Source organism: Lycorma delicatula, chromosome 1 (assembly GCF_047948215.1).
Source record: "Lycorma delicatula isolate Av1 chromosome 1, ASM4794821v1, whole genome shotgun sequence".
NCBI lineage: Eukaryota > Metazoa > Arthropoda > Insecta > Hemiptera > Fulgoridae > Lycorma > Lycorma delicatula.
In genome coordinates this window covers 23,254,566-23,267,384 of record NC_134455.1, presented here as the reverse complement: position 1 = coordinate 23,267,384, position 12,819 = coordinate 23,254,566, and the positions used below count along the sequence as shown (strand labels likewise).

Sequence of the window (12,819 nt, the reverse complement as noted above, 5' to 3'; positions counted from 1 at the left end):
ACGACTGTATTTTATACTGTATTAGCACATGCTGAATAGGTATTACATCGTAATACATGTGTATGAATTACAATTATGTTTATAGCTATAAAATGGGTGAAATTTTCACCCTTCCTATAGAAAATTTGACAAAAAGTTTTGAAAACAATAACTCGTTTAAAAAATTAAATACTGATAGCGTAATCCTAATTTTCATATCATACTTGTCATAAATAAATAAAAATAAATAGTTATCTTAAGCTGAATTTTTTAAAGTTGATGTCAGAAGTAAAACTCATACGAGTGAATTATTTTTCTTTAAATGACAAATGAGTGACATTAGTCACATCATAAGCCCAAATATAAATTGTAATTACCTGTTTAAACGTTAATACTTCTGACATTGATGTAATTTCAATGCCAAGGTACAACCGAGGATAAAATTAACCGACATATATATTTAACGTTTAGTCACAGATTTTTCAACACGATTAAGAGTGCTTGCAAGATGCATTCATCTTACAATTACAGTAGTTATATAAAAATGTTCAGATTCTTTTTGGTAAGGAAACTTCATTTCAATTATGTAATGTTTTATGTAGTTACTAAAATTTTTACCAAAACTATTTAAACTAAAATCCGAAAAATATAATTCTGAAATTACATAACGTATAATTTTTTTTTTAAATTAGGTTATAAAGTAGTACTATACTTCGGTTTATTAAAATTAAAAGTCGTTGGAAGTGTATAAAATTTACTTTGTAAACTGATGAAAACTTTAATTAATATATTATTATTTTGCTTTAGAGCTACGCTGCAAGACGGAAAGTATGGTAATCAGTCAATAGATGGTGTATGAGTTTTTTTGCATTTCTTGACTTTTCACGATCCAGAGACCCCAAAAACAAATACCTGGAGATGATATTAGTACGTACGTATGTAAATATGTACATGTGTTAGTGTGTTTGAATCTTAATAATAACATTTCATTATATAAACCGATTTTTATAAAATCTTGTACAGAAACTCGTGTGTACGGGACAATTTGTTGGTAAAATCTTTGGGATCAGTATTTCCAGGTAGATAGTATTTCCAGGTATTGTGGTAGAGGTTATTGGGTGAATTTTCTCAAAATTTTGCCAACATAATCTCACATTACATTGAGCTCAATACATACCCATCTTACTACTGATTATTACTGATACATGCTTATTTTACTATCTTTTTATAAATTTGCGCCCGACGTTCCTCCTTCCCCCAAAATCGAAAAAAGATGTATTTTATTTATTTCATATTTGTAACCGTTTTTTTTTTTTATGTTCCCTTGGCATACTAGTAGTACAAGTGACCTCAAAAAATACTTTGTGGGCAATATAAGGGGTGGAGAAGCCAATCAACGTTTAAAAATATTGATTTTTTTGAATCTTTTTTGATTGATTTGCATGTAACAAGATAATTTTTCCATTATATAAGAGTAAATAATGAATGTCAGGAAAGTATTACAACTTCGTTGTCAGATTTTTTCATTAATTTAATTCACCCAAATTTATTTAAAAATTTATTACCGTATATTTTTGAATTAGCTACTTCATAATGAAATGACGATCTACTTCCTTAATTTGAGGTGTGTGTCAGAATTTATTCCACCCCCAATATTGCCCACGAAGTATTTTTTCTGGATCACTTGCACTACTACTATGTCTACTACTACTATGCACTACTACTACTAGGAAGACATAAAAAAAAATCGGTTAAAAGATATACAATAAATAAAATACGACTTTTTTCTATTTCTGGTATCTAAAAAATTGATATAATAAGCATTAACGCATGTACTGTTACATGCGTGCTCGATGTAATGTGCTGTTATTTTTAGCAAACCTTTGAGGAAATAGACCCCAAAATCTATCTATTCGTACGTACATTTGAAAATTACCCCGTACTTTTTTTTGTTTTTTGAGATCCCCGGGTCATGATCAACTGAAAACGCCCAAACCCCTTTTTTTGAATAATTACCACACTTCATTTCTTGCAGTATAGTTCTAACAGTTATGATTGCAGGAATGTAAAATACTATAGACTCATAGTCTTTCAATGCGATACGGACAATTTTCCTTCAGTCCGCATAACTTTCATCTATGAAGTTGTTTAAGAGGAATTTGATTAATACCATTTACAACCTTGTGCGCATCCAATTTACAGTACCCAAAATTTGATAGTTTAAATTAGGTATCTGTGGACGGGTTGTTCATGTTCATCCTTGCATCTTGATTATATTTAGTTTTATAAATTTCGACTTATAACTTCAAAAATATTCATAATTACAAGGAAGCATGTAATATAATGAAATAATATCTAATACTTCGAAAATTTGATCGAATGTATTACTCTGATTGAATATCTAATTCGAATATATACCGATGAAGAAAATTTTATTTTGCAGATATATTCGCTAACATATTTTCAGTTAATATATGGAAGATCTGCTCCTACTAGACAACCATGTAGAGGATATGAAGTACAACCAGCTCAAAGACAATGGTACGCTTCAAATTATGGAAACGGTAAGCAACATTATATCATCTAAATTAATACCACCTCTTTATGTTGTATCAAGTTCCAATAAAGTATCTACATACAGTCTAGTAATATACAATAGATTACTGTCCTTTTATAGAAATAAAATCTGTATGTAATAAAGGATTACGATTACTAATCAAAAATCTGGGGGGAAAATGTTAAAATTTTTATGAAGCATTTCCAACACTAACCCACCACTGGTCAAACGGAAACTTGGAACTTTAGTCCCCTTGTCAGAATCCCAAATTAATTTAACACTATTAATCCTCTTTATTCACGAGTCACCTTATCTATTCGTGTAATCCCACTAATTTAACCGGTACATTATGTGGTACATGACGAGTACTCATTAAGATTATACCTACGGGTATACGTATAATCGGATCATTGTAATATATATATATATATATATATATATATATATATATATAGCAAAATAGTCGCCATCAACAACAACAACACATACACACAGACACAAACATACATATATATAGGCGCACATAAACATCAATTCACGGAATCACGTCCTAGGATTTTATGCTTTTTAAACTTATGGGAAACAAAACCGTCGAGAAATATAAGAAAAAAGGTAACATTACCCTTTACCTATTACACTATTTAAGTTTGAATTGTAATAAAGTAACATAAATACATAGTATTTTCCCCCTAATATCCGAAAAAAAAATATTTACATAATAGAATTTTTTTTTTTTTTGTGTGCTATGCATTCAGATGCTGCCGGCCTCCGTGGCGCGAGTGGTAGCGTCTCTGCCTTTCATCGGGAGGTCCCGGGTTCAAATCCCGGTTAGACATGGCATTTCCCCACTATAAAAAATTTCCATTTAATCTCATTCTCTGAAGCAATACCGGTGGTCCCGGAGGCTGAAAAAAAAATCATTCAGATAGCTCAGTTATTCAGTAAACCGATCGATATTCAGGTTATTAGTTTCTTTCATTATTAATCTATCATAAATAATTAATAAAGATACCCTTTATCGGGATAAAAAATATTGGGTGTACGTAGAACAATTCCTTTAGATGTACAAACACAAGTTTAAAGAAATTCATCGGTATAGTAACCGACTCAGAACAGAACAATTCTTACTTTCAATAAAACTTAGTTTTGATATATTAGATCCAATGAGGAAAGTTAGAAATCATAAGCTAATGTTCTCAGGGTCTAGAAATCAATTTTTGAAAGATCTAATGGTATTCTTCATTTATGAGAAAGTCTACTGGGAGCTATAAAAGTAGAAATTTGAAAAACGTCTGTGAAAATTATGTTTGTTGAGCTTTGTATCTCATATAAATGTACTTAATATGTAACTACTTTCAATATGAAATGAAGAAGTATAAAAAAATAAATAAATAATGTTTATAGAAATGTATAACTCTTTTTACATGACAATGAAAATATAATGAAGACATTTTCAGGTAACCAAAAACAAATTACTTCTTTAAATTTGAAGTTACTGACTAAATTTGATTCATTAATCAGTAAATTTTATGAAAAATTCTACAGTAATTTCGGTAACCATTTTTAATATTATGGTAAGTTTCCCAAAGTATTTGATGTATTTTTAATTCTACTTTTGAAAATAGTTACTTTTAATTAAATATGTCACTGATATTTTTAAAATAAGTACTACATTTACACTTTTTGACTTGGGTTTTAGGTAACAGAAATTATGATTATTATTACGGTAGAAACGGACAGTGCAGTTGCCCGGATTGCCAACAAAATAGATATTATGTTAATAGTAATTATGAGAAAAATAAAGATAAATCTCACACTTATAAACCAAGTAAACCCAACAGCTGCAGTGATAGTTCTTCTACTGCCAATCAGAATGCCAACAGATATCGAGAAAGTCAACGAAAAACGAGCCAAATAACAAAATCAGATCAACCTACTGACTTTGTATTTCTTAATGATAATAAAAGTGATGACAGTGATTTTATTGATGAGGATTATATAAGAGAAAAAAACCGAGTGAAAAATCAAAAGTCTAATAAACTAACCGAAAGAAAAAAATAGTAACAATGTAAGTTTAGATATATTTAAAAACAAAGTTATTTAAAAATAGAATAAAGTCATTTAAATTATTTTCAATAGCATATTTATTTTCTGAAAATAAAACATAAATAAATTTAAAACAGCCATTTACTGTAATTTTACATATTTGTTGATCTGAACTTTCTTTTGCCGCAATGTTAAATTTACAATCTGTTCCAATTTACTGGAACCGTAAGTAAATATGAATACAAAAAATGACGTGCAGAGAGGTGTTTCCATTGAAATCCCTCGAAGAATTGTATATATATATATATATGTATATCTTATACAGTACACATAAATCTATAATAAACATATTAAGCATATATAAACATGAATCCAAGAAACATTGCTAAGTTCAGAACACAAAAAGAAAAAAACACCAAAAATTAGTGTTCAGCAATCACACAAAGAATAACTAATCAAACAAAACGATTGTGAAACAAATCAAAAAAACAAAAAAGCGAAACATCGTCAAAAAATGTTGAAGATGCGCAACACCTAGGTAATTAATACAATCACATTAGTTATATAGTATAACATTAGTTATACAGTATCTCTTTAATGAATTCTAAAACTTAGTAAGAATTTAATTTTATATTGTTATTATAATTATTTTTCTGTCTCTCTTGCCCAAAGTTGACATTTTACAGTGGACAGCCCTACAGCTTAACTCAACGTTTTGAATAGCTAAGCGTCATAATATTTATTATTTAATCACTAATATTTCACTTATTATGGAATATTCTTTTTAAATTATTAGGCTAACATTCTTTCTTCAAAAGAGTGAATTTTTCAAAAGAAACTTAATCTGATAAATTGGTTTTGTTCTTTAATCCCTCCAAGCCAAGTTACCGGCGAAAGTTCTATTTTTTGTACGAAACTCTGAATACTGTATTTGATAGAAATTTTAAAGATAAATAAAGGTAATTTATCTGATCAACAACAAAATTTTAACAACGTATGCTTGCGTCGTTCGCTGGGGGCGTTGTCTCAACCCCACCCATTTCCTATTAGATAACATTGTACAAGTATAAATAGCAGGTTCCTTTTTAAGGAATGCTCATTGAAACGGGATATTTTACATAAAAAGATTAAATATTTTTACAAACTAAGTAATTATGAATTACTTAATAAGTAAATTTAATCTATGTATAAATGTGTAGTAAGTTTCAAAATACAACATATAGTTAAAAACCTTCTACAGCCATAATGTTAAATCCCTGTGACAATTTATATTATTAATTTCCTTTTCATATATCACTATACGTAAATGAACGCTCATAATTTTATAAGAAATAGTGTTTTACTTTCTTTTATCATATCATATTTTTGGGAGCTTAGTCCCGGTGAAAGTTTTGAAAACATATTCCTTGACTTACTAAACAATGTAAAATGCAAAATATTATAAAATGGAGGGGATAGAAAAGTAACAAGGCTATTCAGATATATATCTTAGAGAATTTCAATAAAAAATAAATTCATGCCAGAGATGAAATTCAAATGAAGCGTCAGAAAATAGCAATAGATCTTTTCAATATTCCATAATGACTTTTTATCTGTTTTTAAATGTCTTAGTAGGTTATTAATCTTTGCATTAGTATTTTCCCAGTCATTAGCTTACTTTAAGTAAAATGCAAATTATTTCTACTATTTTCTGAAAATCCCTAGTAACAGGGTATTACATAATATTTTAAACTAAAAACAATTTTACATTTGTAAAGAAGTTGATAAATAAATTGATAAAAAAAAATTAATCTAAGAAAGGGCACGTAAAGGTTTTTTTATTTAATATACAGATCAGCACATACAGTAAGATAAACTAGAAAAAGATTTATTAATATCTTTCTCTCTCGCTCACTCTCTCTCTCTTTCTCTCTCTCTCTCATTCTCTCTCACTCTCTCTCTCTCTCTCTCTCTCTCTGTGTGTGTGTGTGCGTGTGTGTGTGTGTGTGTGTGTTTGTGTGTGTGTGATCGAATATGTACCAATGCGTAGTAGAAGGAATAAAATCATTTTGTGTAATAAATTATTTTTATCTTTTTTATTACAGGAAACTAAATAGTAACTTTAAAGGCGACATCATAGCTTCAAGTAAAACATGGAACTGACCTTATTAACTGAAGACATTTACTTAGAGTCTTTTAATTTTAAACAAAGCTTTTCATTATAAATGGATTCAAACAACATTAGAATATCTCCATATTTGTTTATATACGCAGACGACCTACTTCAATAGAAATCTAAAGTTAGTTCGGATGCTACACTTTCTACTCTAATATAATTTTTTAGTTATTGATTTGATCTGAAATAATTATTTTTCTGTACTCAAAACAAAAAATCTGATGTGGGTATCACATGACTTCCTTGTATGCCAATTTAATTACATACACTTTTGTTTTCCTTTTTTTAAATGAAAAGTACATAAAATTTTATTTCATTAATAACTTCTGATATTTTTTTTCATTTTTTTTCCTTTTTTTTTGTTATTGAATTATTATTCATCGTAAATTTTTGTTTACAATAAGAGGTTATATTAATAAATCAATATATGTAAATTAAAAAAAAGGAGATGAAGTTTGATTCGAACCGATGTGCCGTCCCCTAACATTCAAATACTACATTAAATAAAATTTTATTTGTCTATAACTCTGAAACCAATGAAAATAAGAACCACTTATGATATATCTTGAAAAGCTCTCAATGCGGGCTTATTACTATAGTTAAGAAAAAGTTCAAAATGTTTTGTTTGGATTTTAGGCTTTTCTGGACACTTTTGGTTCAGTCGACTGCAATCAAAAGGGGAGGTGTACAACTAGATGTTACAACAGTCCTTAATCCAAAATTTCAGCATTCTACAGCTAATCATTTTTTAGTTATGCAAGATACGTACATACGTAGTACGTACAGATGTCAGGCTGAAACTAGTAAAAATGGATTCGGGGATGGTCAAAATGGATATTTCCGTTGAAATCTGAAAGCCGAAATTTTTCGCGTTTACAATACTTTCTTGTACTAAAAAGAACTAAAAATTATAATAAATCTGAAGGAAGGTTTGAATCTGAATGAAGACTCAGTTTGATGAAAAATACATTATTTTCAATAACCTTTCACTGAATATTTATAATTTTAATAAGAACAATCTTGTTTTGCCAGTAAAGTTTCCGCTTAGGAAAATAATACCAACAAACATCGGTATAACATTGATATCAATACGAAGCCACTAAAACGTTTCTAGTTGAAACATTGAATTTAAATGGGTAATTTGTTTGAAATCAATAGAATTACTTTTGTTATTTTCTTATCTGCCTATAACCCAATAAAGTAGACACTTGTAATAGGTAAAAAATAACCTCAATTTATGATCCACAGCCATCATCTTTAAATTAATTTATAATAGACAGAATGAAGCTGTATGTTATTCACTAGTAAACGCAATGACTTTTCTTTACTGTTTAGTATAAATTAGGAAGTAATTTCAATACTTCCTATTACTAACTGTTATATCTACTTCGTTCTCTTCATAAATATGGTTGTTTATCACCTTGAGAAAGAGAGCCTCTAGATAAATTGAGACACTTTAACCTAACATATAACCAAAAATTGCAAAGCATATAACTAAAATTAGCATCAATAGCCACTGCCTACACCGTATCAGTGAATATGGATGAACCATTTAAACAGTTATGTTTAGCAATTTCCACCGTATAATTTAATTTAATAATAATTGCCAACGTACAAAATTAATTTCATTCCCACACCGTAGTTTCAATCCTAATGATCTTAAACAAAATTCCAACAAATTAAAAATAAAAAAACAAATTAATTGATGAGTTTTAAATATTACATTCCAGTACAAAATTTTACCTAAATATTCCCCTGTTGTTCAACATAACTAATATTTTGATGTACTCTAACAAATGGTTGTCTGGACTGTGGCAATGCGCCCAGTAACAACAACCATCAGTTAGTTTTGCAGGAATTAATTTAAGTTTAGATAACATGACTTATTCCTTTATAACCTTCCGTTTGTAAAAAACCACTTGAACTCTAAAATTGCTTCCAAAAAAACATCAGCGCGCAAGCTGCTGACAACTTACATGGAGAAGTAATCATAAAATCTACCAAAAAGAGAAATTCAAAGAAAGAGAAAAACGCTTTTCCCTAAAGGCAATCCTTTTAGAGAAACATTCATACATACTGAATGAATGTTTTTCTAAATACGCTTTTTCCTAAGATCACGTCCTTATTTACGAAAATGGAATCCATAAATAATTTATGGAATCAAAATGATTTACCTTGAGAAGAATCTTAAGGTAAATAATTTATGGAATCAAAATGATTTACCTTGAGAAGAATCTTAAGGAGCTCAGTTATCCATATTTGGATGACGTGCACACGACTTTCAGTTACAAATTCTTCAGATAAACGGTCTAAACATCTCGAGACTCTTCTGCAGTATAAATACGGGCAGATATCTGTCCCGACAAAATATACGATACCCAGCTGTAGAGCATGACATAGATAAATGACTCATAATTATCTTTTTTTCCAGGATATTTCGGTTATTTTTATAATAACCTTTGGATACGAAAATAATTCCGTAATAAAGTGCAAATTATTAATGTAATTTTCGAACAATTTTCCTCTTTCTAAAAATAAACTTACCTAATATCAAAATTAATCATAACAATCATATTTGATTTCTCTTTTTGTATTTATGTCTATATTGAATTTCAATTTGAAATCGTCCCAAAATTTGTTACATGGTGAACTTTTACGAAACAAGTAATACAAATTTACACCTTTAGCCTTTAACATTACCTACAAGTATTCCCTCAGGGTCATACTGCATTTGTTTTATTACTTTTAAGGCTTACTTGTTCATGAACCTCAGCAGCCTACTGCTCGTCCTTATGTTCAAATTACACTATGCACACACTCAATCCTTTTAATTACAAACTAAGCGCCCGTTTCGAACCAACCCTTTTTGCAAATTACTAATTCTTAAATTTCACCAAAATTTTGAGGAACCTGAAAGACAAACCACCTATACCTTTACAGATTCATCATCTGCAATTCATAATTGAATTACTTTGCGGGTTCTTAGGATAAACAACCCAAAACGTATTCAAACATGAAGTAAAATCACCTTATTTTAAGTTTCTTATCTCAGAGGAGAAATACGCATTTCTCGTTTTCTGACAAAATTATAAATGCTAACGTCTTAATTAAAACGCTTAACTGTAGCCCAAAAAGAATATAAGTTATATCAGTCCTTCTAACAAAAAAAAAAATAATCAAATTATTACTTTTTAGATTATTTTACTTTAATCACAAATCTCAAATTTTCTATAAACCTTAGTTTACATTTATTTTAAGTAAATAAAATATTAAAATTTACTAATGACTAAAAACTAATTAACCTAAAAAATCAAAGAAATAATACATCAAAGTTTCTAATATTATTAATATTCATCGAAAAGAGTAGGAAATTATTTCCTTCAAAGAATTAAAATTATGAAGTTATACCATTAGCATCGTAAACTATCGACTAATTTTTGAAAAAAACATTATTACGATAATTGTATTGCTATGCAAGCTCCAAAACAAAATTTTCTAGTAGCATAGTCAGTTAAGGCCAAAGAATGTATATAAGATAGAGATTTTTCACTGAATTAAATTATCTTTTTACAGTGCTTCAACACCACCAGCTTTTACTTTAATTGCAATGTAACATTTTTACAGAAATGTGAAAGATTTTCAATTTTATGGATCATGTTTTTACTGCGATTAACACTCTATTGAATGGATAATTACTTTCATTGCCTACCCCCAATTCAGACATCCAGAATAATGCCTGCTGTTACGATATTTTCATTTCGTTATTTAGGAGATTAGTAAATCACAATCGTCCAATATTATAAGTTACACAGAGAAATTTCTTTACTACTTTTACGAATAAAAAATTTCAAAGTGACCTGGCATACAGTAAAAAGTTCCGTTACCAGAGATTGATTTTAAAATAATACTTACGTATAAAAATAGGAATAGTCCAAAAAGTAGATTTCTTTTTTTTACATTAAAAACATTAAAAAATCTGGAAGAATTTAGGAAATAAACTGTAATTTTTATTTAATTGAATATAGTAGGGTTTTAAACACGTCGAAAATTTATTTAGAATATGTTACGGCTAAGCCTATGCCTAGAATGAAGTGAAAGAAAATCAGCTTAGATTTTTAATACGTATTCTACTACCTCAATTCATCATTATTTACTTTCATTAATTTTTACCTTCCTTTCTAGATAGCGCTATAGCAGAGCTACAGCTATAGACGGGGATGTATTGTAATCGGTCCAATTTGAACATATACGGTTTTCACCGTATCTTAATATTTTTACACCTAAGGAACCCAAAAAACCGGATAGAGATTTTCCGAATATTAATGTTCATGTGTACGTGTGTGTGTTCAGTGTTGGCCTTAAATTACCTTATATCTCCAGAACTAGTCAGACGATTTTGACCAAACTTGGTCAAATTACTTCTATATATGGAGCATTGGTGCCATTAAATTTTCAACTTCTCCTCTAGAGCTTTTGGTCTAGAGATTGAGGTTGTAGAGCAAGGTCACCATCAGTATCTCGAGATTTCGCCTAATTAGGGTCATATTTTTCGTAGGCACATCTGTTAACAATTAAAGAATAACAATATTTGTAAAAAAAAATCCCAAAATCGCACACCCACCCCAAAAAAATTCTCTAAACTACTCCTATGTTGTGAAGTCACAGATGAGCAGAATATTTATTAACTCAATAATATTTAAAGTGTAAAGTAAAAAATTAACTCGGTCTGACTTGGTCGCGAACTCGATCGTCCGGTTGACTCGGTACCTCGTGCGTTAGGCCTCGCGGCTACATCATTTGCTGACCGTACAAGCAAAATTTGTTCTATGTTAGTTGTGAAATTACATTAGTTTAATTAGTCCCGACCGTCGCCGTTAGTATACCAACCCGAGCGAATTAAATACAGTACACGCGTGCGATTTTGTCAGAATCATTGAATTTAATTAACAAAAAAATATTATATTTATATAAAATATAATATAATATTTTAAATTAAGTTGTTGTGTAAGTCGTGCATCAGAAACAACCCGCAGTTGTCAGTTTTTTTACTAAAAGCTGGGACATATTTCTACAAATTTTAACAATTAATGCGAGATGAAATCAAGTTATCTTCTTCCTGTTATATTCGCAGTCAATGCATCATCGTGGTATTTGAATTCAATTTTGATTAAACTTATTAAATAATTATTGTATTTTTCAGATAAATATATAAAATAATTTTTAGCTAAGTATGTAAAACCTGAACGTGCTATAAATAAACTGAAAATTTGGTTATAAAGAATTACCAAGTGAGTGTAGTATAATTTAACTAATTGCCCTCTGATACATTTTAGTGTTAAACTTTGTTTTCTGAAACAGATGCTAATGAATTTATTTTACTTAGCGTCAGTATATACATTCTACATTTTTCGTATACTTTTATTTATATTTGAATAAACTGATTAATGTTTCTGTCTTTTTAATTTTTTGTTACTTGATTGGTTGCAGTCTAATATAATAAACGAATACCATTTTTTTTATCGATTATTATAAGGTACTTAATTCCTTTCATTTTTAAGATGATCTCACACTTAGAAAATTAAAAAAAGAAATTTAATTTAAAAAAATAAATAAATACATTTCTTGCCACCGTTTACGATCACCGTTATCATCTAAAAATAATATTAAAAAACTTAAATTAAAACTATTTGATAGAATTATGTACATTACAATATTAAACAAGATAAACAAAATAATAAAATGTTGAAAATACCTACACCCAAATTATTAAGGAAAATATTATCTAGGTCAAACAGATTTTACGTTAATTCCGAAGAGTGCAAAGAACTACTACTATACGTTTATTTGTTATATGCTGTCTTATGTAAAACTACCACCACACCAAAGCATTTGTTCTATGCTGGTGTGCGCTGAGGCCAAAAAAGTTAAATCGAATATTGCAGGTGGATTCAAGGGCCGGTAGAAATTGTAATAGTTCCCACAGATCTTCAATTTGTGGCACCTGCTACAGTTATCAGCATAAAACCATTATCTTCAAATCCTTGAACTATAGTGTTTATTAATCTGATCATTTTTTTTTAAA

The 12,819-nt window shown here is 29.0% G+C and overlaps 1 protein-coding gene across 1 annotated transcript; it reads left to right on the top strand.

Annotated features, from left to right (window-relative positions):
* The first annotated feature begins 296 nt into the window (after positions 1 to 296).
* On the top strand, positions 297 to 7,050 carry LOC142318051 (uncharacterized). The gene is made up of 4 exons (XM_075354578.1): positions 297 to 541; positions 2,423 to 2,543; positions 4,236 to 4,604; positions 6,667 to 7,050. The coding sequence occupies exons 1-3, from the start codon at positions 488 to 490 to the stop codon at positions 4,595 to 4,597; spliced, it is 537 nt and encodes a 178-aa protein (XP_075210693.1). The 5' UTR covers positions 297 to 487; the 3' UTR covers positions 4,598 to 4,604; positions 6,667 to 7,050.
* Positions 7,051 to 12,819: the final 5,769 nt, after the last annotated feature.

Coding starts and splice junctions, on each gene's coding strand:
- LOC142318051 (XM_075354578.1), top strand. CDS start 488: ATGCATTCATCTTACAATTACAGTAGTTATATAAAAATGTTCAGATTC. Junction 542..2,422: donor AAATGTTCAGATTCTTTTTG/GTAAGGAAACTT, acceptor TTTATTTTGCAG/ATATATTCGCTAACATATTT. Junction 2,544..4,235: donor CGCTTCAAATTATGGAAACG/GTAAGCAACATT, acceptor CTTGGGTTTTAG/GTAACAGAAATTATGATTAT.